The sequence below is a fragment of the Dermacentor albipictus genome, chromosome 3 (genome assembly GCF_038994185.2).
Source record: "Dermacentor albipictus isolate Rhodes 1998 colony chromosome 3, USDA_Dalb.pri_finalv2, whole genome shotgun sequence".
NCBI classification, from domain to species: domain Eukaryota; kingdom Metazoa; phylum Arthropoda; class Arachnida; order Ixodida; family Ixodidae; genus Dermacentor; species Dermacentor albipictus.
Genome location: NC_091823.1, coordinates 45,402,672 through 45,428,067, shown reverse-complemented (window position 1 = coordinate 45,428,067; position 25,396 = coordinate 45,402,672). Strand labels below are relative to the sequence as shown.

Here is a 25,396-nt window from a genome sequence, read left to right as displayed (position 1 = left end):
AGGTTCCAGCAACATTCCTTATTCGACAACCGTCATTCACTCCACCTCTTGATTTTCCTGTGAATTCCTGTGTTGTTTAGATAGAGGTAATCTGTCGTTCATGACTTGGCAGTATACGCTCACCATAAGCGTCAACCTATTATTATTTGTGCCAACATTCCTTTCTCGTGATCAAGATTCTCTATGACAACTTGACAAAGATAAACGCACTCCTTCGCAGCTTCAAGGGGGTGACTACGAATCACGAGCCAATGTGTTCTAACTCCACCTCCCCACGCCTGTGGCGTTTCGGACGCTGCTGCTGCTTCTCTCCCTCTCTCACCCCTCCTTTCAGCCCCATTTCCCCCTGTGCAGCGCGGTTGAGGTATCCTCTCCGGAAAGACAGTTACTGCGCTGCACTTTATCAAATATTTTCCACCTCCCCTTGCAATAAGAATCTCCTCTTCAACATTACTTTGCTCTTTCATATCCTCTCAAATATACACGCTGATATGGTCGATTGCGATGCTTTTATTCCATCCAAGAATATTATCTCTCTCTGTCTCTGTCGATACTGGCGCTTAATCTTTTTTTTTTGTCTACCTAACATGTTCGATGTTCCTTGCAAGTTTCTTGCAGTGAATGTCATTTGAGAGGTTATGCCTCTGTGCGTGGCAGCTTTACTGATCGGTGCTTTCCGATTTCTTTCTGTTATGAATGTAGACTGTTGAACATATCTAGTGACTCGTTTAGATATTCACATACGCTTGATTGATGCTTCGACCGCCCAATACCTCTATCACTGCTGTTATCTCTTTTTGCGTTTCCCTGTATTCGTAGCACCTTTTAGTAATATATAACAGCAATATAAGTGTCCAGTTCCGTGTACTTTTACCTGAATAATTAAAGGACCCCTGAAACGGTTCGGACAAATTTTGTAGGCGCGTAGGGTACAGCTTAAGTAGAACATTCGCACCACAATTTAAGTGAAGCGTTGCGTATTAATGGAGCTGCAAGCGATTAGAAGTTACCCTCCTCCCTAGCTATGCTTTTCCTCCTCAACTCGCTCGCCGAGCGAGCGGCGCTAAGCTCCGCCTTCACTGGTTCAGCATCACGATGCGACGTCACATCGCTCACTTCCGGTTGTTTAGGAGCACGCCCCCTCCCGCGCGAGACCTCTCCGCTAGCCGCTTGGCCGTCGACCGAGAGCTATCGAAGCAGCGTGCGTTGCGAGCATTCTGTCGTAGCGCCGACCGTGTCCGGTACTCCGCTAAAAACAGGCAAGCTGGTCATTTCGGCAAATGACTGGAGGCATAAACTCAAGCTGATGAAGCCTAGACGTACGTGAGCAGCCTGATCGGTCTGCACGGTCCAGACACTTGCTGGCGCAGCGCTTAACCAGTCAAACAAAGCGCTAATATTGCTCTAACCAAGTGTAAAGCATTTTAAACATCTATAAGAACAACGTGTTGATGATCACACTCCTGCGAAAAATACACACCAGCAGCAAAGAAGAATGCACTTCGTTGCTGCTACTGTGTATGGTTGAGCTCTGTGCCACCAGGTGGCTGCACCGTGCAGACCGTTCACATTTGCCCTTCTGCTCATATCGTGGCTCATCCCGGCACAGTCAAGCGGCCAGACCCTGTCCCCTTGCGCTTGCGTTTGCCCTAATACTGGACTCGCGGTTTGCAGGTCGCTAGGTTTGCAGTCCACAAGGCAACAAAGTCGAATCATAGTGCTCGCGAAAAGACTGAGACCGACTCTGACCGCGGAGCTCTCGTCAAAATGGAGTACGTTGTAACACAAGCAGACGACACTTGCTGTGTGCCGGAAGTGCTGAAGTGTACTAAAAAACTATTCTTGTTTATTCTCTTTAAGTTATTTTCTTTTTACAAAAACAAAGTAACTAACATTCCAACTATTACGAGCATCATTTGTTCACCAGAAGGTTGGAAAAATTATCGACCACGCGCCCTGGTCAGCCAATCAGATAGCTCGTCCATGTGACGTAATATGGGTTATTTGCATCATATGGGTAGGGGCGGCTTAAAATTCCGCCGAGCAGTGCGCTGCGATCGGCAGCGATGTGTATTTTTAAAACCTTATAATAAATTACACGCTTTACGCAGAGCACTTAGATGCATCAATTAATGATCAGAAGAACATACTCTAACGACTCAGTACGTTTGTAGAAAATCGCCAAAATCGTTTCAGGGTCCCTTTAAATTACCACAAAGTCTGAAATTGCTGTTTATACCCCTATGGTCAGTGGTCATATTTCTTTTTACGTTACTAAACGTTGGAGTTAAGTGCTTTACTCGTGAAGAATTCAACTTATCAGTTCAATTGTTAAGTTGAAGCGTTATTATCATAACTCAGTTTGTGCCCAACAGGTCTATAGTCTTTTAAATGCTGACGTATGAGTCCTTAACTGAAAAGAAGTTAGTTCAGCCTATCTGCGACACTAAACTGAGCAAACGACAAATGCGCTGGAAGCATTGTGTGCAGAAAAACGTTTGGCCCCCGAGAAAGTTACAAAATTAAACCCTTACAAACGGATGAATGCGCCACTAACACTCAGGAAGGGCTATGCGCTCGTATGCAAGATATCGCTTTCAGGTATATGATGGCTGGCGAGAATTCCGCGCGCAGCTGTTTTGGAGTCCGGACGGCATGAGTCAGGCCCCCGGCAGAACTCAGACTCTACGCACTTTCAACGCAAGCACAAAGTGACGGACGTTAAGAGAACAAGCTTCCGCCAGACGGCGTCTGTTCCTGCCGTAAGGCGCCACCTGAACGCCTCCGTTCGTGAAAGTTGAGATCGTTCTGGGAACGTCAAACGCTCGCCAGAGAAAAAAAAATAAGGCTTTTGCGAGGGCCCCTTAAGAACCTCAGTCAGTGCGAGAGCAGCTGCTGGCCAAGCTGTATTCACAGAAGTCACTTCAGGACAAGCGAGCTCATTTAAAGCCCTACTCTGCTGGCAGCCTTCTCTAGACACAGCATGAAGTGGATGCCCTCGACCGCATTGGGCTGCTTTGCCGCGTTTATGTTTCCGTCGACTCTCTTTTACGCAGCGCACGGGGCAGTGTTCCACATCAAGACGGAAGTGCGTGGAGGTAAGTGTTTGCAATACTACAGCAATCCATGCGCACGTGTGAAATAAAAGGTCGCGGTTTCCTCGAAAAGAGATGCATCGATTCCGATAGCAAATTAGTAGGCAGCTATACGAAGCAAAGTAGTTTTATCGGTCCTAATAACTCTTACAAGCATGGTGTCAAGCGCGCACAGGCAAGCAACACCGATGAGCGGGGGCATTCGCTGACAAAATGCTGACGTGAGGAGGAGCGGCAGCAGCAGCTAGCGAATTCACCTTCGTGCTGCCTCTCGCCTAAACACGAACTATGCGACGAGAACACAAGGCACACGAAGCTACGAGCCCTCGGCGCACTTAGACTGAACTCATCGCAGATCACTTTCAACGTAGTGCCTGCGTGGGCGCGCTCAGCCGCGCCATAGGCTGCGTATTTGGCGCGGCTGAGCGAGGCCACGCGGACCCTACGTTGAAAGCCAAATGTCCTACGCAGACAATGGCGCGGCATGCGTAAGCTGTGACATCGTGTCTCTCTGCAAGGCAACATGCGAGCGAAGTGGCTGCAGCGCATCGGGATGTCGGTATCCGATCGGCGACAGCATCTATACGCCTTTGCGGCCGTCACTTCACACGATAGGATAGAGAGCTTTAGCAACTCTGGTATTCGGGCAAACGCAAGTGGACTGGACGTTTTACCGGATTAGTGGAGGAGCAAGTCTGAGCGGCCTGCACGGTACAGCCACGTGGTGGCGCAGAGCTTAACCAGACAAACACAGAACTGATATAGCAGTAACCAGCTGACTGGGGTATAGCCCGCGTTAAGCCGATTTATAAAAAAGGTGATCACTTGTAGATTAAGAATTATCGTCCTATCTCTATTACAAGCAGTTGTAAACTTCTCGAGCATGTTATTGCAAACTTCATTCATGACTTCCTTAGTGATAACAACGTACTATCAAAATTTCAACATGGATTTAGAAAAGGGTTATCTACTGTTACACAACTAGTTACAACTGTGCATGAATTTTCACGAGTGCTTGATGCATCAGGACAAATAGATGTTCTCTTTCTAGATTTCTGTAAAGCCTTTGACAAAGTGCCACATGGGAAATTATTTTACAAATTACAGTGATTGGGGTTACCAGGAAAAATAGTTCAATGGATTTGGGCTTATCTTCACAACAGATAACAGTATGTGGTAATTAATGATTCATCATCTGCTGCTCTTCATGTCACGTCTGGAGTTCCACAGGGACGTGTATTGGGACCACTTCTGTTTTTAATTTATGTCAATGACTTGGTTGATGTTATTCCCGAAAATGTGTCTTTATGTTTGTTCGCGGATGATTGTATCATTTTTAAACAAATCGTATCACCCAGAGATCACGTTCAATTGCAACATGCATTGAATTTTATTGACGACTGGTGTCAAAAATGGGGCATGCAACTAAATACTCAGAAAACAGTACTACTGCGTATCACCAGGAAACTAAATCTTAGCCAGTTCTGTTATTCCCTTAGAAACAATAGTATCTCGATTCTAGGCAAATATAAGTACTTAGGTGTCACTCTCACAAGCAACTTAATTTCCGTAGTGCAGATGTGCAGATATTAGAAATGTGGGTTGACCAAGTTATGGTTCCTTAAAAAAAAGCTGAAATTCGCACCTTCGCAAACAAAGCTCTTAGCCTATAATACCTGTGTTCGTTCTAAGCTTGAGTATGCTTCTATCATTTGGGATCCCTATTTAAAGAAAGATATCATGCAACTTCAACGTATTAACAGAAAGGCTGTTAGGTTTATATTTGGCAAATATCGTAGACTTCATTGCCCATCCAACCTAATGCAATTAAACTGTATTTCTACTCTAGAAGCCCGCAGAAAGTTTAGTCGCCTTTCATTTCTTTATAACTGTATGTTTGACAACATAAAAATAGATCTGCCTGTCAGTATAAAACCCTTAACAACACTACGCACACGCCATGACCATGAATTCGCACTAACCCCAGTCTTTGCCCTATCAAAATCTTTCAAATTCAGTTATATTTCTAAAACTGTGGAAGATTGGAATTCATTGCCGTCTGATATTTTTGGTTCCAATAACTTTCTCGCTGAGTTGGAGTGTCACCTTCTCTCTTAAACTTTCTTTTTCTTTTTTTTTCCTTTTTTTTCTTTCTTGCTTTTTGTTGTCTGTTGTTTTGTACATTTATGTTGGATGTAACCCACACCTGCTTGGGCCACCACATTGGCCTGCAGTATTTTGAAATAAATGAATAAAGAAAGAAAGAAACCAAGTTCATTCTACTTCGCATCTGGTGTAAATTATCACCAGGAGCGTAATCGGCAACACATTTTATTATGTTTAAAATGTTTTACACTTCGTTAGAGCAATGTTAGCTCTGTGTTTGGCGGGTTAAGCTCTGTGCCACCAGGCGACTGCGCCGTGCAGGTGACTCAGGCCACTCAGGCTTACGCTAAAGCCCCTTCATCACAGCAATAGTATAATTAAGGGGCTTTAGTTTGCGTCTCCGTGCATCCGTCAAAACGACCAGCTCCCCTGTCGTTGCCAGAATGCAGGACACACTCGTCGTTAGCCGAGGTTGGAAAGGCTTGGCGTGGTGGCGCCATGACAACCGGAAGTAGACGACACGACGTCACATCATGACGCAGAGCTAGTGAAGGCGGAGCTTAGCCCCGATCACTCGGCGAACTAGATGGGGAGAAAAAATGGGGCTAGGGTGGAAAGTAACTTGAAATCGTCCGTAGCTCCCTTAATACGAGACGCTTCAGCTAAATCACGGCCTGAATATTCTACTGTAGGTGTACCTTACGCGTCTACAAAATTTGCCGAAACCTTTTCAGGGACCTTTTAAGATAGAAATCGCAATTGCATATACAACAAACATGGCTGCAGGTATACGCTACAAACGCTATAGTGTAAACTCGTATCCAAAGGACGAAGTCATCATAATAAGAAGAGACAGGGTACGAAGGAACCATGGGCACGGATTTCACCTACACTTAGTCCAGTTGGATACCCTACACACGCTGTGAGAGAATGAGGTATCCAAAGATAAAGGATGAGGAGGCAAGAGTTCAGATGCATTACGCGGCCTCTGTACAAGGCACAGTGCGTCCATCGTCAGACATTTCAATCCACTGCAATCAAGTATTACAGGAGCGCTCATGTGGCTTTCTGGGCTGATGAAAGTTGAGTGTAGGCTTCCAGGTCACCGAGAAAGAGGCAGGAATAAGAATGAGCGCCCTTGGAGGAATGAAAGGAGAGGTGTTGGTCAGAAACCGCCTGCTTATCTTGTTACTCTGCACAGAAAAAAAAGGGAGGTGGCAACAAAAGGCGCATGTGAGAGCAATGATGGAGGATGCCCGTTGACCCACAAAGCCTGTGCACGCAGATGTTCAAGAGGCAACTGCGCAAGACGCTAGTGCCCCTTTTTGCATGATGCACAGCGGATGGACATTCGATGCTACTGCAGCATCGAATGTCCATGTCAATGTCCAATTTGAACATCAGGGTAGATTAATGGGTACCACCAAACCCATTCTTCGGGAGTTCTTGCGCTTCGAACGCTTTGGAATGCGGCGACTGCGTCCATTACTTATTCGAGCCGGCGAGCTCGTACTCATTGATCTTCATTGCCCACTCGACTGTACTCCACATTCGACCTCCTTGGTTGCATAACGCCAGGTCTTGCTTACACAATGCCACACGGTTCCGATAACGTGAGGGACCACCTTCAGACGACTCGAAAAGGAAAACCCCCCTCAACTATGAACGGACGCGAGCAGGATATTGATGTCGTTACGCAAACAAGTGAGGTCCCGTTTCACAAAAACACAAACCCGCGCACGAAGAGTGCCACGGCACGTCACCGTCACGGAAGCAAAACATATACGCGAGAGCGGCAGTGCGCGACGTCACGGTGACCTCCACGCTCTCTCTTCGACTCAGACACCGGTGCCAAAAAACAAGTCGCTCGGCCCGCGCTAAGGGACACGTGCACCGCCACGCATATTTGGAGGCGGCGTGCCCATAGCTGCTGGGGTACAGGAAAGGGATGCGAAGCAACCCTATCCACACGTATACCCGCGTGGGCTGCGTCCTCTGCCAGGCACGCGTACTCGACGTGCTTCGGGATTCTGCGTCATCGCAGCCGGCGCACCCCCCGCGGTGGAGCGCCAGCCACTACGGCGCCGGCCTCGCCAGCGTAAACGTGAGGTCAGAGAACAAGAAGTAGCGGGCAGAAGACGTGTATAGCGACTCCTTGTATAGCGTGGACGAGTGAATCCCGTTTGCGTAACGTTGACTATGTAGCCTCAATGCGGATATTGCATAACGCTGGCGAAAGCGTTCAGTGGCAAGATTTTTCTTCCTTTCTTAAACCAGAGACAGGATCACAGGAATGTGCAGGCTTGAAGTGATTAATTGGGCTAGAACAAGGAATGTCAATTAAGCCAGCGTTTCGACGAGGGCACTTGTCTTTGTCAGGGCAACAACTGTTGCAGGCTTCAGCGACATTTATTGTTCTGTCACAGTTAATGTCTTTTTTTGTCATTGGGAGGGTTGTAACCTAGAAGAACATATTTTTATTGGCACGGGAAAGAGGTGCAATATGCGCGCTGGGTTTCCTTCGCTATGTCGGCCTTCACACACTGCAAACTTGCAGCCTGCGTGCACATACCTTCATGAGTTAACCTGAGAGTCTAAAAACCGAACTAATATGCAATTTCAAGCTATCGTTCTGTTCATAAGCCGGCAAGAAAAAACAAGTTGTGTGAGTGTGAGTGGTGTTAATGTGAAACCGGGATGTCGTTAAGGCGACAAGGGTCGCTCAAAAATCGTTTGGCTTCAAATGTCGATCGCTCTCTCCATCCTCAAGCAAAGGCACACACTCAAAGAATACATTCTACAGCTTTGTCAGAAAGGGGGTTTCATATTTCTTCAAAGGAGGACCCAGATATATCCGATGCACACATTCGAGCCGATTCATTCTTCGGTGAATCTGAAGGCAAACCGATCATTTCTGCAGCTCCTGCCTGAGTTGCTCCACACAGAATTGCAGAGAGGCGTAAGAATGCGATTGGATGCCATTGACGATCGAACACACCAGCGCACTTGAGGCAGCATCAGCCAACTAGTGCGACTCATATTTTATGTCTACATGTAAAAACTGTATTATTTTTACAGTGAAGCTGGGGCGCTATAACGTAAAGCTATTCCAAACTTTTCTATTTCAATTCTGCAATCAGCCCTCCGCGATTGGTCAAAAATTATTTTGGATCATCCCCACTTCGCCTTTCTCTCACGCGACATAACGAAAACCACGATAGCTGCCCATCTGATATGACGTGTACACATTGATTATGCATGATTGGACTGAACAAAAGAAAAATAGTTATTTCTGATTCGATCCCTTTTTGCAATCAGCCCTCAGCTATTGGTCAAAAGTTTTCGAACTGCACCCACTTCACCCGCCTCTCACGCGACCTCACAAAAGCACGAAAACTCATTACGTCAAAGTGACGTGCACGCGTTAAAGATGCATTAATATGCTGAACAAAACTCAATTTTCTTCTGAATAGCCGCAGGCTACCCCGTTCCGAAAGGAATAAAAGATGACTGCCGCCGATCGCTCAGGCACTGGATACTCGCACCTGCCAGAGAGCATGGATTTATTTGTGCACAATAAACTTTTTGCGTGGCAGTGTAACGTTTTGGAGCACTTTCGGCACGTTTACGACTTCGCTCTGCCAACTCTTCTTTGCTGAGGATGGGTTTTAGCGATATTCTTAATCTTCCCTTGCATGCCGTCGCGATTTTCGGCTAGCCACCGCAAGTTAAGTAAGGAAAAGCGGACAAATCGCAGACGCCGGCACCACCCTCTTGATTCGGTTATCGATTTTCAGTGCACTGGCTCTGCCCCATCGAATCCCTCTCCACTTGAGCGTGCTCCTTACCTTTTGTCAGCCAATAATATAAGACAAGCCGCTCAGTCTAGGCCATGTTATTCGTTTTTAAAGTAAACGAAAGTGACCTCCTATAAACGAGGAGAGCGTTTGGTTGGTCTGTTCAGACAACCCTGCGGGTCACCGCCCGATGCTTGCGTCGGTGGTTACGCAAATGTGACGTCATAAAATTGGAATAAAAACATATTGGAATAGTTTTACGTTATAGGGCCCCTGTATACTTCTACCTCCCCCCTACCCCCCCTTTGCATCTGTCGTGCCCATGGGCATGAATGGGGGCCGATCTCTGAGATAGCGCAAATCCGGGACGACCCGTGGCCGAGGTGAAGCAGGCTTAATAATAATAATAATAATAATAATAATAATAATAATAATAATAATAATAATAATAATAATAATAATAATAATAATAATAATAATAATAATAATAATAATAATAATATATAATAATAATAATAAATTAAACAAGATGCAATGTTTTAAGCCGATGGGAATACTGAGATCGTTTGTGAACAGCACATGGCTTCATGAGCAGGAAGCATTGCCATATATGAAAAGGACAAAATGTATGTACAACCATACACCCTTGACTGGCAAGAGAAAAATGCCATCGACTGCGGTGTTGTGTGTGCCATACAGACGAAAGATGGCATTGTGATATGCACTGTGTACATATCTCCCGGCACACCTGGAGTGTGATATCGAGAAGTTCATGGCCACGCACTCTGCATGGGTTAGCCGTGATAACACTAACCCTGCGATCATCGTTGGAGTCTTCAATGTGGACATTTAAATACCATACAAGTGATAGTGCGCTCAATTTGTGCTAGAAGAGTTTGAAATGCCACACCGATTGAAGTCACTCAGCTATACTGAACAACGGTCGTGTTTAGATTTAACTTTGGCCAACATTCTAAGTTTGTAACTGAACCAATCAGTGCATATCACAGTAATCGCAAAGCTATCCTGACTACCATTACCAAATGATGAAACTAAATGTATGTCTTCCTGTCTAACCTTGAGTGATGTGCCGCAGCTTCGCAGGTAATCCACCTTCAGATAGTGAAATGGCTCCTCAATTACTTTTTCAATGTGTTTTCTTATAATATCGGCTCACTGCCAAATATCTTAAGCCATGCAGTTCTTGACAGCGTTCGAAGTATACAAATTGAAAAATCACTCACATACTCTCAGACAATCAATCATGAAGAAACTAAAGCGCTCCACAAATATTAATGAGTGAAGAAACATCTTAAAGCTAGTTGCGGAATTGTACTGTGCGTTGAATGACAGGCGCATACATGTCCTTGAAAGACAGTACCAAGAGTACATTAATTATAGTCCATGTTGCTTTGGTGATTACGTCACTTCATTGGATATATTTGTATTCAACGAATGAATCACTACTAATTATTTCTATATGCACACCTTCACTCGAATATATTGAGGGGAATACGGCTTGCTAGACACAAACCTGATGAGAAGAAACACTCAGCGCAGTCATCGTTTTCAACTTCAAAGACACTTCCAATAAGATACAGCATTGACGCGTGTCTTAGCATTTTGTGCACCCTTTAAGCATAGAAGCAAAGGCGCACTGTACAGTTCATGCAGCAGGAAGGGAACTCGCCAGAGGTGCATGTGCAATGATTAAAAATTGGCGTGACGTTGATGCTGGTTAAGGGACAAAATTGATGAGGTATATCGCTCGATCCGGTCACTTTCCTGGATCTCCGAAGTCCACTGACGAAACGTTCAGTGCGCATTCCAATAACTCTGTATGCTTTCCGTACGATTCTCATGGGAATATCATGTAATCTATACGGAATTCATATAGATTCCCTAATGATTATACGAAAGCATACGTATTTATTGGAATGGCATACGGAACGTTTCAATAGGTGGGTACAGTCTTGAGCAAAAGTAACGAACCCCTGCGATCGCGTGTCAAAAAGCATGCCAGCCCCACTTGTCCATTTCGGCGGTTGCTGTAGTTCTGAATGATTGACTGGGCTGGGGCAGGCGTCAGAAAAGTACAGGCGCCCCCAGCCAATCATCACTTCACCAGCAGACACAATGGATGTGTCCGCTAAGTGTACACTTACAGAATAGCACCCCAGGACACCGTTGCACACGTTTTTTACCGGGTAACACCTCGCTCAACGCAAACTTGTGGCTCTTCGACACAGCAGACGCGTACGTCCGACAGAAACCAGCGTCTGTCGCCCACATTACACGCCGGACCCAGCCCTTCCTGCTTCAAGTGCCTCTCAAAGTATACTTGTTTGCACCCGTAAACGATGGCGTCCCGTACCGGTGATGTCTCGTCACTGCGTATCGGCGTCGCTTGGAACGACGCTTCGCCGTGGACATTGCTTCTCCGCTCGATGTTTCTTGCGGGCATCTGTCTCTTCCGCACTGAGTACACTCATTGATCCCTTTTAATTGCGTTGAAGCTCGCGTCTGCGCTAGATTTATAAGGGCAACTGGTTGCTATGGGCCGCTCAGCTTTGCACTAGCTCCAGGACTGGCCCATCGTGCAAGACAGCAGTCGGCAGCCGCAAAATGGGCTGAAGAGGCAACGAAAGCTGCGCGTTAATAAATCAGCCAAAGATGTCAATATGTGAATATACGTCGTTGTCGCAACAGCCTACGTTAACACTTTACTGTTCCTACAAAACGAAACTGAAAGCAAACATTCTACGTCACGCGACGCAGCCAGGTTTCCAGTCAGGCACGACAAATAGGCACCAGCGCACTGTGCGTGTTAGTGACACGGTATCCAAATGTCGTAGATGCACGTAGATTAGGTTAAAAACACTGCACTTTTTTTTTCTGCTCCTTTTTTGGTGCGAAGAGTGTTCCCACAGTGCGATGAGAACGACGTAAAACGCAACCGCTTCGGCCGGCCGGCACAGACGCTCGCAGCAGTCCCCCTCGCCCGCCAGGGGAATACCCAAGTGCGCTGCGCCAGACAATCCGGTTTTTCGCTCACCGCGGTCCACGCGCGCAAGCACGCACACTCGAGAGTCGGCTGAGACGTTTGTATAAAAGAGCTTCCAGTCCCACGGCGGCGCCTCACTCAAAAAAGAGACGGTCGCCGAGTAAAGCCTCCCAGCGCGGTTCGTTCTTGAAGTGCACGCAAACGCACAGCTGGCACCAGCATGCGGTTCGGCCAGAGGCAGGGATTCGGGACGGTGCTCCTCCTCCTGTGCGTCTTCGCATCTCTCGCCAAGGCGGCCGTGTTTGTGCAGCCCGTTGACGTGAAAAACAGTGAGTGCATTCCGTGCGATTACCTGCTCTTTCGCGATGAGAGTTGTTGCAGAAGGATGACAGTGAAGGAGCGAGGCTTCAGGGTAACTTCATTCTCCAAAAGCGAGCGCTCTGCCAAGTCGCCCACCAACCGTACCTCTCAACTAACGAGGTGTCAGCGAGTGTCAAAATACGTAATCTCGACAGGAAGCCCAAGTTTAACTACGAAGTTAAACTACTCATTCTTTCAGAAAATGTATCAAACAACCACCCAGCGATTTCATGACGTCACGCCTAGAGTGTCTGCGTACAAGAGAGATGCTTTGAGACAAAATACAAGGCTGCATTTTCAAATTAAAGACTTTCAATTAAAGATTTTCAAATTAATGCAAAAACATTGCTTCATCTCAGGGAAGCCAACATAGGTGTAGGATGCTGTGTTACCTTTATTTTTACGCACTGAAAGGCAACTGCCGTTGCTAAAAATATTGAGTTGATTTATTTTATTTTATTCGCGAGCTCCTCAGTAAAGACGTTGGATCGTTTGAAGCGTTTATCGCACGTTAAGTTACCTCAAACGCTTAGTGGTCATTGCGAAGGCTCTCGCCATTGTAATTTGCTGCCAGTGCATCTGCTGATAGTCATCTTGGAGATGATAGCAAATATCGTCTTCGTCGCAGATGAATCCGGGACATGGCTTCTTATTTACTCGAGAGGCCCCCATTCCAGTCTTTAGTGTTTAACCTGAAAAGAATCGTTTGCTCTGGTTTGCTTGATATCTCTCGGAATCTCGTTAATGGTGTGCTGAGCCATTCGGTTGTGTTTCAGTGGTTGTTCTTCCTATTTGCCGTTTGCATTCAGCCTCCACGTTGAACCCTCGCGAGTCCTGCTTCTGTTAGAAGATACACTGGCACGACCGACCTGCAGCTGTGAGCCATGATTCAGACTGCACTTGCGGCACTTCCAGATGCCTGGCATTTCACAAGGCTAAATCCTCCTGCGAAAACCAAGTGCCGTCCCACTTTACACCCACCCTGCCGGAATTCGCTTACTCACACTTTCCCCCCTCTCAACCCCCCCCCCCCTTATTCTAAAAACGCATTTACGCAGATAAACACACGCAAGGGCTCACGCACACACACTTACAATTCTCGTCATGCGCTAGAGTTGGATTTGGCGCGAAAGAATAACGCGTTTGAATGCGTCAAGGTTATTTTAATTCTTATTTTTAGTTCTTCAAGCGACACTCCAAATAATAAGGCCTGAGGGCACTAAGGCTAACGTGGCACATCGCAGTAACACCATTAGAAAGGTAGAATGCAGGCGCAATAAAGAAGAAGAAAACAACAGAGACGATATTTGACATATAAAAGTTGGTGGATCGATGTCGTTAGAGCGAGTGAGAAACACTGCTAGAAGCAAAGACCTTGAGTTTCACTACGGCAGACACGGGGAGCAAGCAATGTGTTACGATCAAGACAAATGATGAAAGAAGGGCTTGCACCGTTAGCTTCGATATCTTGCCGAGACGGAACTCGAAAGGACCCTTCATTTAATGTGGTTACAAGGGCACCTGCAAGTCTTTAAATATTTCCCTGAAACTTTTCTTCTATTTCGTTTTTCAAGATATTTTTTTCCGTGGGATTTAAACTAATTTACTACCAAATCAGTTAGGTCCTCCATTCGTCTTATACCGGGCCTTTACACAATTTGAGCCCAAAATTATAGTGCTGCCACAACATTCCCTGTCATTCTAATGCGTCCCATAGAATGAAAATGCTTTGTGCAGACCACACTCAGACGTTTGTGACGCAGTATGTCGTCAAACAAAGCGCAAGGAGCTCTAGTGAATTCAGTTCGATGCGCTAGATGGATCCAGCAGGGAATATTCCTCCGCTTGTTTTATTAATAAGTGCAAGTTCTTTTATACCTTGCTTTGCCTTTGAAATCACCACCCTGTTCACGCTGCCCTTTTTCTTTCGCCTGCTCTTCTTTTTTCTCCCTTTTATAGTTTAATTCATTATGCTCGAGAAGCGTCGCATGTCTGTTTCTCGCATTCTTCCATATCCTCTCCCCCCTCCCCTTGTATTCTCGGCGTTTGAGCGAGTGAAAGTCATCGCCAGAATAATAAGTAAACTGCAAGTTTTCCGCAAACACAACCTGAGAATGCATGACGGGGTGTTGAGAAAGCTTTCGTTCGCGACATAATTGGCTTCGTACCCTGGACGAAAGGAAACGTCGCATGCAAATTGTTCCCGTGAAAACCAGAAATGTAATCGCCAAATCTCTCTGCTTTTGCCGGTTGAGTCTTAAATCCTCAGACAGGTGGCTGAGCCTGTGCGGGACAAAGAAAAGACGAAGAAAAAACCATCGAAGGTGTACGTGCTTTGGAAACGTGAAAGAGACCCTCCAACTACGTAGTAATGTAATTTGCGACTTGAAGACGAACTCCCTTGAAGAAGGTTGCGGTTTAAAAAAAATAGAAGAAGAAGAAGGAGCGAGCACGTTTTATGCCGGTCGTACAACGTCATATACGCATGTGACGAACGAGAACTCCTCACGCGAAATATATATTGTGACGTAGAAAAAGAGTAGGGCGAAATTTTGTTTACAATGTATATATATACAGAGAAGTCACCGCCAAGATAGCAGAATAACCACAACCACGAACGAGCTCTTTCATTCATCCTTTTCATCGTCCTGCTGAGCGCATTCTTCAGAATGCGGGAATGGCCTGTAACAATATTTTACGTAAAGATGTACTGCGCATATACCACAAGAGGTGCGGTAGGATGTTTTCTTGGAAAGCATTCGCGCGAACAATCTTGCACGAAGATGTAATTTTTAGAGAAACCAACAGGATCAGAATGTTTGTAACATTGGCGTCAGCGTTGATTTTGCATACTTGAAGAAAAGAGCGCTACAAAGACCTGGACTAAAAGATGAACATGTATGACGGGCAAGGCGCCCCTTCCAACTAAATGTCTGACGGTTAGAGCATCGGGCTACTGTGCTAATGGTCCTTTGTTCGAATACTGCCATCAGACAACTTTATTTATGTTAATTTGTAAATACAATATATAGATATACACACATATAGCTATACTCGGAACATTACTCCAACCAGGGGTGTCAGAGGTATGCACATACCTAATAGAACATAGTGGCCCGCCTTTTTAGGCTGCACAATATACGGGACCGGCCCACGGTAATAGACTAGAGACATACCCGATACGGAAAAGCGGGGGCAGTTCACTCAGAAAGACATTATGTTTATTAAGAGAGCGTGCCTCCGACAAAAATAAGAGGGAAAGAAATTTTGAAACTCCGCGCACATAGCATCGTCATCATCGCTGACTTAAGCCTAGCCTCCGACAACAGCCGCTTAAATTCGATGCAAGACGTGCTTGCTAGGCACAACTAATATGCTGTTTATATCTTTTCCTTGATAAGCTCCGCCACTCTTTGCCCTTTCAGCTGCTCACGCACATTTTGAGAAAACTCCAGTCGCCGACGATTGCAACAGTGACGCTGGCGTGTGGCACGACTGTTGATATTTCACATCTGGTAACGTTTCGTCAAAGGTATATTTTTAGATGACTTGCGTAACTGCAGTTGACAAAACTGAAGGGACAAGAGTTGTTGACAGGATGTCTTCAAGAATACTCTTAAACTCTGTACGCTATTGCGTACAGAGGTTGCGTACAGAGGTGAGGAGAATGTCAGTGTAGCAACACACACACAACCACTCGCAAGGAGCTCTAATGAATTCAATTTGACGCACTCTCGGCTCCAGCTGGGAATATTCCTTCAGTTGTTTTAATAATAAGTGCCACCTCTTTTATACCTTGTTTTGCCTTTGAAATGGCCAACCTGTTCACGTAGCCCTTTTACTTTTGGCGTTCTTTTTTTTTTCTCGGCACATTCATTATCCTCAACGAGCATCGCATGTACGTTTATTGCATCCTCCCCTCCCCCCTTACCCCGCTCCCCCTTATTTTCTCCTGAAAGTGATCGCCAGAATAAGTGAAGCTAACTGGACCCGTTCCGCAAGCACAATGGGAGAATGCTTGATGGGGTGCTGAGGAAGCCTTCATAGGCTAGACGAAAGGAAACGCCGCACGCAAATTCTTCCCGTGAAAAACCAGAAATGCCATCCTCAAATCTCGCTGCTTTGCCAGCTGAGTCTTAAGTCGTCACACCTTTATGGCACGCCCGCACACACGCACGCAAACAATGACAAGAACAACAGCGAAAACTTTTCATGTGGATATTCGCTCATCAATTTAGAGTAAAAGCACTACTCACTACTGAAGGCCGAACGCTCCAAGCCGTTTCGCTCCGTTCCTTCCGCTGAGAAGAGAAAAATACAGAAGGGCGCGCCTAAAGTATCCATTGTATGCAAGGATTTCGAAACAAGGTAACGGGCAATTCTCGTCGAGGTCACTGCCTCAGCCGCTCAAAAACAGCACGTCATGAACAACTGAGCCCGAGCGTGAAAGCCAAGGAAAGAAAAAGGGGGGGGGGGGGGGGGCAGGACTTCGCCAGCTCCATCGTACAGGCGTACACACTAAGAGTAGTTTGACAAGCAGCTTGCCCTTCTTGAAGCGAATATCCGAACGACCTCGACAACACGGTCAGCGTTTTCACTTCGGCCGCCCTCTAGCTAGGCAGAGTCATCAAAACACAGCCGAAACGCAATGTCGCGAGGAGGTCAGCAAACACCAAGACAATCGGGGCCGCGATCGGTTCGCTCACTCAGCGACTTCCACGTGGAAGTCAGCAAGCACGACCGCTCGAGTGGCTAGACGTTCCAGTGAAAGACTTTTCGCGAACATCGGACAGAGGCAGTGAAGGGTGTGTAATCCATTGTTACGCCTTCTGTGTGCACAGCCGCGATGAATGGCAGGTGCGTGCAATATATAAATAAGGATAAAGTATACATGGAAGGCGAAGGCATGTCATCGTATACAGAGAGCAGTTCGATAATATAACTGATGTCTGTCCTGACGGTCGTAGTACGCGTAAGTATTGGTTGTCTTTCCACTCTTTGCGCTGGAATATAGGCTTCGTAATGTAACGTGAGTTTCACGACGAAGTTATCAAAGGGGTATGATATGTTCACGGGACTAGATGCAAGAAAACGTGGTGATAGCATTGTATTATACACACACAGCTTAACGCTACTGCTTTTTTCTTCTTAGTTATGTGTGTACCCCATCTTCCGCTGCATCACCTTTGTTTACTAGTAATTAAAGAAATTTAGAAATGAGTGTCGGGGTGAAAAGTCGGGGTGGAAAGCAACGGGTGGCACATACTGGGCCGCCGGAGCTGCCAAAAATCTGCGAGCAAACGATTAGCAAACTATGTGCGGCGACCAAACAGGGTCACAGGGTGTGGGTGGGTATATGTGAAATTATTTTAGTTACCTTATTTCAATTTTCGGAACTTTCGAATTAAACTAAATTCCCGTGTTTCAAGTGCAAAAACGATGATATGATTATCAGGCACGCCGTAGTGGGGGGACTGTGGAATAATTTTGACCACCTGGCGTTCTTTAACGTGCCCTCGTCGGAACACGAGAATTTTTCGCAATTCGCCGCCACCGAAATGCGGCCGCCGTGGCAGTGATTCGATACCGTGACCTCGCGCTTAGCAGAGCAAAGCCAAAGCCACTACACGCCACCGTGGCGGGTAATTATGAAATTGAGCTCGTAGGTCCAAGTACTTACATTCTATCACTTGTTAGCGTTGACGCGCCCCTCATTGGTAGCGAGAGCTGCTTCATCATCAGGCCTCTGGTTAAAGAATGCTGTGCACTGTGGCTCAAACTATACGACATGTGCCCTGGGCCAGTATTGATTTTAGCGCTCGCCTTTCGTCGACGTTGTCGTGGCGCTGTTGGCTGTCAATCTTTAAAAAAGAAAATTCCTGTGGTTCCGACTTTATCTACACGGTGCCTTTTCGTGTTCCAAATTTTATTCTAGATCTTTTTTTCTCATCGCATGATTATGATCATTTTCGCCACGAAGCTTTAGCGTCACGAAGATACAGTCAGTGCTTGGCAAAGACAGTTGTTTGTCAGAAGTGCAGACATTGGTTTTTTTTTCTTTCTTTTTTTTCGCGAAGCATACCGGCGATGCAAGAACATCAAATGCAGCCTGTAATTATCTGTATCGTGCAGGAACTACAATTGATTTGCTTAACGGTCACATGTGTGCTCATTGTCGAGCATTCAGCGAAATACTGTAATCTTGATGCTGCGCTTTTACGCAAGACAAAATGACAATGCCACCCGAAACAAAGCTGTCCAGAGAGAGCGCAAGTAGGAATGCATAACGCGCGCGCCGCACTATGGTCTCGCCTAAGCACCTCATGAAATATGCGCTATTCGTGACGCATAAAAGCGCCGAAGCATACTAATGTCCGCTATGTGTGTAGCTTGGCCCACATTCTTTGTTTTGTCCAAGAAGAGGAAGGATGCACGGGTCTCTTAAACAATGCCCCTCAAAAATTACCACACGGATCTCTCACGCAAATGTGTACCGACCGACGCTGCAAGTATGGTGGTTAAGCCATCACGAGAATAATAAATGGCAGGTGGATTTGCCTGAACCTCGTCCTTATGGCCTCAGACGGCTTTGTGTTTTTTTTTAACTTAATCATTTTCAACAAACTATTGCGTTACGTATACCACAATTGAATATAATCAATGATGCGTGCAGAGACGCACTGCCTAACTGGGTTAAAGAGTAAAGTATGAGCGTTTATGAACTTAGAAAGGTAAGGTGTAATAAATGGTGTCACGAGAACGTTTGAAGCCACAAGAGTGCTTAGATATATCCAAGCATTAACCACAATTCACGTGGTAGCTGAACCATCGTGGCGCCAGAGTTCCCACCAGTAATTTTTGCAGGTGGCTCTGTACGATAGCTCTCTAATTTCACTTTCACTGTAGTTCAAGTGGCTTCATACCAAACCGCGCATCGTAACACTTTTTCTTTCAAAATCTACGAGTTAAACACCACGAAACCACAGAGTGATATTATGAGGGCCGCCGCCTTTGGAATAATTTTGGCCTACCGCAGTCCTTTTACCTGCACCCCACGCACAGTACACGCGCGTCTTTCTTTATGTTTTTCTTTTTTTTTGCATTCTGCCCTCTATTTGAAAGTGACCGTCACAGACTGGAATCGAATCCGCGACCTCGTTCTCAGAAGTAGTATTCCATAGCCACTGAGCCACTGCTCCACTGAAACAGGTTATTAACAAATTCAGATGCGAAATGCGAAAACACCCGTGTGCTTAGATTTAGGTGCACGTTAAAGAACCCCAGGTGGTCAAAATTTCCGGAGTCCTCCACTACGGCATGCCTCATAATCAGAAAGTGGTTTTGGCACGTAAAACCCCAAATATTATTATTATTTAACAAATTCGGATACCGTGGCACTCCACAACTATAACAAATAATATTCAACAACTCACAGCAAAAACAATTACAGATACGGGATACCACGCAACTTGCGCAGCTATCAGAACGAAATTCATCGGCCGCTCTAGATGGCCGAGATAAGGCGTCTATCTATCCTTCAGATTAAGCATCTCTCGGCATCGATCCGTAACTCGCCGCTAACCGACCTGTTAGCATAAGAAACTTCCAAGTTCAGCCCTTCAAAGCTAGTGTTGTCAGCACAACAGCACCACAGTTCTCATGGCTAAAGGGTACAAGGATTGGCTGCCAGTATAATCATCGGCCGCCTGAGATACGCCTATCCTTCTTCTGAGCGTCTGCATATGGTTCTCGAAGGCCGAGGTGTCGTAAAGAAGAGGGCTGCTTCGCGCAATGACAGCCCAGACAGCGTCTAGCCATCTGTTTCAACGTCTCACAAGGTCGCATGTGTCAGCAGGGGCCCCCGCGGTTTCCGTGTAGAGGACACGCATACTGCCGCGAGAAACACGTCAGGTCAGAGGTTAAGCCAGCAAGTCGGTGTACAGGTATACGTTCGCAGATCAGGGGCACAGCTTACTCGTTTAAAAAAAATTACGCACAGTTTGAAGTAAATGCACAAAGTGGACAGGGCCGTGCACACGCAGCAACGCGTGATGTGCACGCGTACTCGCTACTTTGGATAGCAGCCGTGAAAATGATGAAAGCAACAGAAAGCTAATGCACCCGCCTGCGCGGCCTACGACGCACTTGTAAAAAGAGGCGCACGAAATATTGCAGGCCAAGGGCGAGACTTGCACGGCGGCAGCTATCTAGCAGACTTCAATCGTGCTTTACTAAGAAAAAATTGAGACAGAAATAGTAAGAGACGAAGGAAATGATAGGTAACTTATCTGTCTCCCTTAATACCCACAGCTTTGCGAAAAGTATGCGCATGGCGCCAAGCAATCAGCGGCTCAGTTTTGAGAGCGTTCTTGCCCATAAAAGGGTTGGGATTGGTTGAAATATTGGCTACAGTACAGCCACCCTCGCTACAAGTGCGCAAATATCCCGTGATAGCGCTAGACAGATTGAACTGGTGCCCAGTGTCCCGCCAAAATTTTGGTACACTGGTCCAGAACCAGCCGCGGTGGCTTGGCAGCTATGGTGATGTGCTGCTAAGCACGAGGTCGCGGGATTGAATCCCGGCCGCGGCGGCCGCATTTCGATGGGGGCGAAATGCCTAAACGCTCGTGTCCCGTGAATTGGGGGCACGTTAGAGATACCAGGGTGGCCACAATTAATCAGCAGTTCGCCACTGCGGCGTGCCTCATAATCAAATTGAAGTTTTGGCATGTAAAACTCCGGAATTCACTTCAGTACACTGGTCCACAGTGTTCGGAGCATGAAAGCTCTTTTTCGCTTTGTCAAAAGACATGCGAACTCGTGGCATGGTGTAGAAGTTCTTGCACGTTTCCTCGTGCTTACTTTCTTATCTCGTGCCGCCGTCTCGTACTTTTTGATCAATTTAACCCTTGCCCTAGTACAGGATGACCAACAAAATGTTACCATGGAAAGTCTCATTTGTGTCGCTCTTATTTTCTTCTCTCTCTCTCCTACATGATTATTATAGATAGATATGCGGGACAGAAATTTGCTGCTTATGAACAGCAGCACGTTTCAGAAGCATCCTGACTACTGCACGGCTTTAAGAGATGGCAGTTCACAGAAGCACAACCAATACGTCGGTGGCGCGAACCAAATTCGAGAAACTTCTGTCGCGCTTTATTAGCTGTTGTCTCAGGGAACGATGTTGTTCTAGCAAAGCTGAAGCTGTGGGTGTTTCCTTCGTTCTCAGTTAGGCTTAGACGGAAGTTTGTAATCCTTAAAAGAAACCGAAGGCTCAATTTGTTTAAAAACCTTGATTCGCTGAACCGCACGATAATTCCCGACCTTGCCCTTATATCTGACTCTTCGCTAACGACATAAATAGGTATAAGGGGACAATGGACTTGATATATGATTAGCAACATTTGGCAATGGGTATTCCTAATTTTCTCTCTGTCGTTATGATCTATTAATGCTTGTACTCTTTGTCGCCTCTATTTCACTCTTTGTGGAGTTTATACATATTTACATTTATTATAGCAATAACTTTTCTTTCCCTTTATTTCCTCCGTGACTAATTAAATTGCTTTGTTGCTGCTTTGTTTATTTGTTTATAGCCGTTTGACGGTGTTTTCTAAACTATTTATCTTCTTTGAGGTTTTTATTCCTGAAGATTTTCCTATCTGATATTTTGGGTATATTGGTATAGCCGGCCCTTCCTGTGGCCAAACTTTTTATATTTCGCTGCTACTAAAGAAGAAAATGATTATTTTTCGGTCTTTTTCTTTCTTTCAGAACAGTGCATCTGGAAGAAGTATGCCATTCCAGACGGAGCACACATCAACCTCGCCAATCCCTGCATGAGCCTCACCTGCGACTCACGGCTTAAGTACCTAAGAGGCGCCTCGTAAGTTTCCCTGCGTGTAGTCTTCGTTGGCGCATTGAACAAGCGCTTAAACCGTCCCGCTGTGGTGTGCAAGGCGAGCACAAGATAGAGAGGAATAGTTTCAGTAGCCGGGAGCCCTCGTAGTGCCACATCATTAAGCTTAAGTGTGCCTCTTTGTAGCTGTCAAATTTTGATGCGAGAGCATTATTTGGCTCGTTGTGCGAAAGCCGTGGCAGAAAAAGCACGCACCAATTACGTCATCTTCGCCTAGCCAAATGAGTGACCACGGTGAGGATCCTCACCGTCACTGCTGACGCTCCGTAGCCGAGCGCGCTAACCACTGCGCCACCGTTCCAACAGGCAACATTGATGAACATCTTCGAGCCTGTGCACGTGGTTGGGCTCTGACTGGCGGGTAAATTCACTATATGGCAAAGCGAGAGGCTGCGGAGCGAGCACGGCGAGCTGCAGCCGCTCGCTTTGCCTTTCGCGCTGTCGAGGACTCGCAGAGGCCGTCGCCGGCTCCCATGGACGAGGAATAAGAAGCAACGCGCTTCACGTACCCGTCAGAAGACCACTACGACGTCCACCCAGAATATGAGGTGGAGTTCGCCTACGAACCCGATGAGGCAATGTAGTCTAAACACCATGGTGCTGCTTCGAAGAACCACAATGTAAAAGGGGTGCCACTGTGCCGAAATGTGGTGTCGTCGAGAAAGAACACTCAACGCTATGTGCGTGAAATACTACTTTAACGAGAACTCCGCAAATAAACCTCAGCTGAGAGATCGCAATGTGGCCGATTTGCCGTCTTGCGTTGTTGCGACCTCATAAGCAGCAACATTACACTCGCGCAGCAGCACTAAACTCAGCGACATTTCGCCACAACACTATAAACTCAGCGACACATTCAGCGACAATTAATGCTCTCGCATTTACACACCATTCTAATTGCTTAGGTGTCCCCCATGGCTTTTACTTTCCCCTAATCAGATAAGATGTTTTACTTCCTGTAATCAGATAGAATGTCCAACATGAGGAAATAGGATTGCAGTTGGACGACAAAGATGACAGCTCGGATAAATGATGTGTGCGCCGTCTTTCTCAAAAAGTTTCTAACTAGCGACTCTACGTGTCGTTAGGCCGTCTGATACGACCGATGTAGAAACTTCGATTTGAACCAATTGGAATTTAGTGATTGAGTACCGGGCTGGGAATAGCCATGCACAATGTAGATGGCTCTTTGTAATGTGCCCATGTATATTCAAATGAGGTTCCCTTCTACAATGTTCGTTTGATATTAGCATAAGCAATGGCGAGAAGGGGACTGCAACGAGACCTTGTAAAGCACAAAGAGCACAATTTCGATGATTTACGAATAACGTCTTAGGAAATGCGCAAAATAAACCTACACAGACTTTACGCGAAAGCCTGTAGAAAAGTGCGCACGACTGTTCCAAAGCGGCCAACTCAATTTGCGTGCAATACTGCCATCAAATCCTCCGTCCTTTCCTCTTTCTTTTTCATCGAAGTTAGTCATTTCCATCGCCTTTTTGTTTTTCTCTGAAGATGGATCCTTCGTATAATGATGAATGTAGGTCATGCTTTGCATAAATATAGGCACGACCATTATCCGTTTTTCCGTGTTCATCAGTCTAGTTTCGCCCCGCTTCTGATGGAGCGCGCCCCCATTGCTCCTCCTTCTCACTTCGCATGTCTACTGGTGCACCAACACGGAGCAGCTAATCTGCGTTTTTGTCAACTTGTCCTGCCAAATAGGCATAGTCGTGCAAACGCACAAGAACGCCCTCTTGCACCTGTAATTCGTTCTCGATGAAAGTTTACTATTTACACCATATTTAACGAACTTACGTTAGTATACCATGAAGAATATGCAGTACAACATCATTTCTATAGACATGTCAACCTATCACACGTGGCTGTAGTGCGCTAAACTGGCGTTTGATTAAGCGTTGCCGATTGACTTAGTACACAGGGTTCCTAACGTGAAAGGTCCTGCTTTGTCTGCGCAGGTGTGGACGCGTCTCCCTGCAAGGCTATCCGAAGAACTGCACCTTGAAGAAAGGCAAAGGAATCTACCCCAAATGTTGCAAAACGCACCTCGTTTGCACGTGAGCGTCATCTCTCGCGGAGATCAGAGAAACCTAGTACAAGGCAACAGTGTCCGCCATGTCCTCCTGCGGTCTATCACAACGGCAATGAAAGCCTGCAGGGACTGGACGCTTTATCTGCCAATCCGTGCCAAAACAAAGCAAAACAGTTGCGGACGCTCTGTGACAGCTTGTGTCGTGTTTTCCTGTCTGTTGTTTTGTCTCTGTGTTAGTGAACAGTTATCATCTCTAAGAGCACGCCGTTTTACTCGTGCTTTCTGAGGCGGATGACTGTGATGGGCTGCATGTAAGAATGCTACGCGTAATAAACATAAACTCGGCGAAGATTGCGTACGTGTCACACCTAAGCGCTTGGCAAAAAAAAAAAAAGATCTTGCGCAAGCACATACGTGGTATCAGTACTTTGAGTGTAGGTGGCACGTAGCGCAAATTCCTGCACTACACTTAACGCCCCCTTTGCAATGCCTTGAGATAGGTCAAGTTCGAGAACAGGCCCTCTAGAAAGCGTAAAATTGGAACTCAGTATTGCACACAGTATCACGCAAAAGTTGCTATATAAACCTTTGTGGCCAACATTAATTTACCCAAAATTACACATCCTGTACAGCATATTGTGTACAGCTTCCAAATTCAGGGCAAGAAATTCAAAACGAATTCAATACGAGAAATATTAAAATTCGCGTGCCCTTACTCTAACGCCAATGTGTGAGGAATAAAATCAGTTAGAGAGGAAACATTCAAACCGAAAAAAAAAGGCAAAGTTTCTAGCACACGTTCATCGATTAAGTTCGCTGTATTTTGCTGAACGGTGTATTTTTCTCCCAATTTCGCTCGACGTTCGACTTCAACACACCCCCGGAAAAGGTATGACCTCAACGAGTATACGGTATGCGAGAGATTTGTGCTCACGAGTGAATCGCGGCCGCTACGTAAAGCCAATTTTATTCTGAGACGCCAGTAAGCTGAGCTGACGTGCTTCCATGGTACATCGAAGCATATGGCTTGTGAAAAGTCGCACCACTGCTCGGCGAGGA

The 25,396-nt window shown here is 46.1% G+C and overlaps 1 protein-coding gene and 1 long non-coding RNA gene across 3 annotated transcripts in view; one reads left to right on the top strand and one right to left on the bottom strand.

Annotated features, from left to right (window-relative positions):
• LOC135898182 (uncharacterized) overlaps positions 1-22,109 on the bottom strand; it is a 99,865-nt gene extending 77,756 nt beyond the window's left edge. The window contains exons 1-2 of the long non-coding RNA XR_010563279.1: positions 18,043-22,109; positions 16,619-16,663 (exon numbers count right to left, since the gene is read on the bottom strand). This is a non-coding gene — a long non-coding RNA (uncharacterized lncRNA). The remainder of the gene's footprint in view (positions 1-16,618; positions 16,664-18,042) is intronic.
• Positions 2,885-24,686, top strand: LOC135898180 (uncharacterized). Of its 2 annotated transcripts, none has more exons than XM_065426998.2 (3): positions 2,885-3,098; positions 22,140-22,251; positions 24,264-24,686. In XM_065426998.2, the coding sequence occupies exons 1-3, from the start codon at positions 2,984-2,986 to the stop codon at positions 24,364-24,366; spliced, it is 330 nt and encodes a 109-aa protein (XP_065283070.1). In that variant the 5' UTR covers positions 2,885-2,983; the 3' UTR covers positions 24,367-24,686. The 2 variants fall into 2 exon arrangements, with proteins under 2 accessions (XP_065283070.1, XP_065283071.1); XM_065426999.2 differs by lacking the exon at positions 2,885-3,098 and adding an exon at positions 12,084-12,331.
• Positions 24,687-25,396: the final 710 nt, after the last annotated feature.

What these genes read in the sequence shown, in the direction of transcription:
- LOC135898180 (XM_065426998.2), top strand. Translation starts at nt 2,984, where the DNA reads ATGAAGTGGATGCCCTCGACCGCATTGGGCTGCTTTGCCGCGTTTATG. An exon ending in CAAGACGGAAGTGCGTGGAG is followed by an intron (nt 3,099 to 22,139) that starts GTAAGTGTTTGC and finishes TCTTTCTTTCAG; the next exon opens with AACAGTGCATCTGGAAGAAG. An exon ending in AAGTACCTAAGAGGCGCCTC is followed by an intron (nt 22,252 to 24,263) that starts GTAAGTTTCCCT and finishes TTGTCTGCGCAG; the next exon opens with GTGTGGACGCGTCTCCCTGC.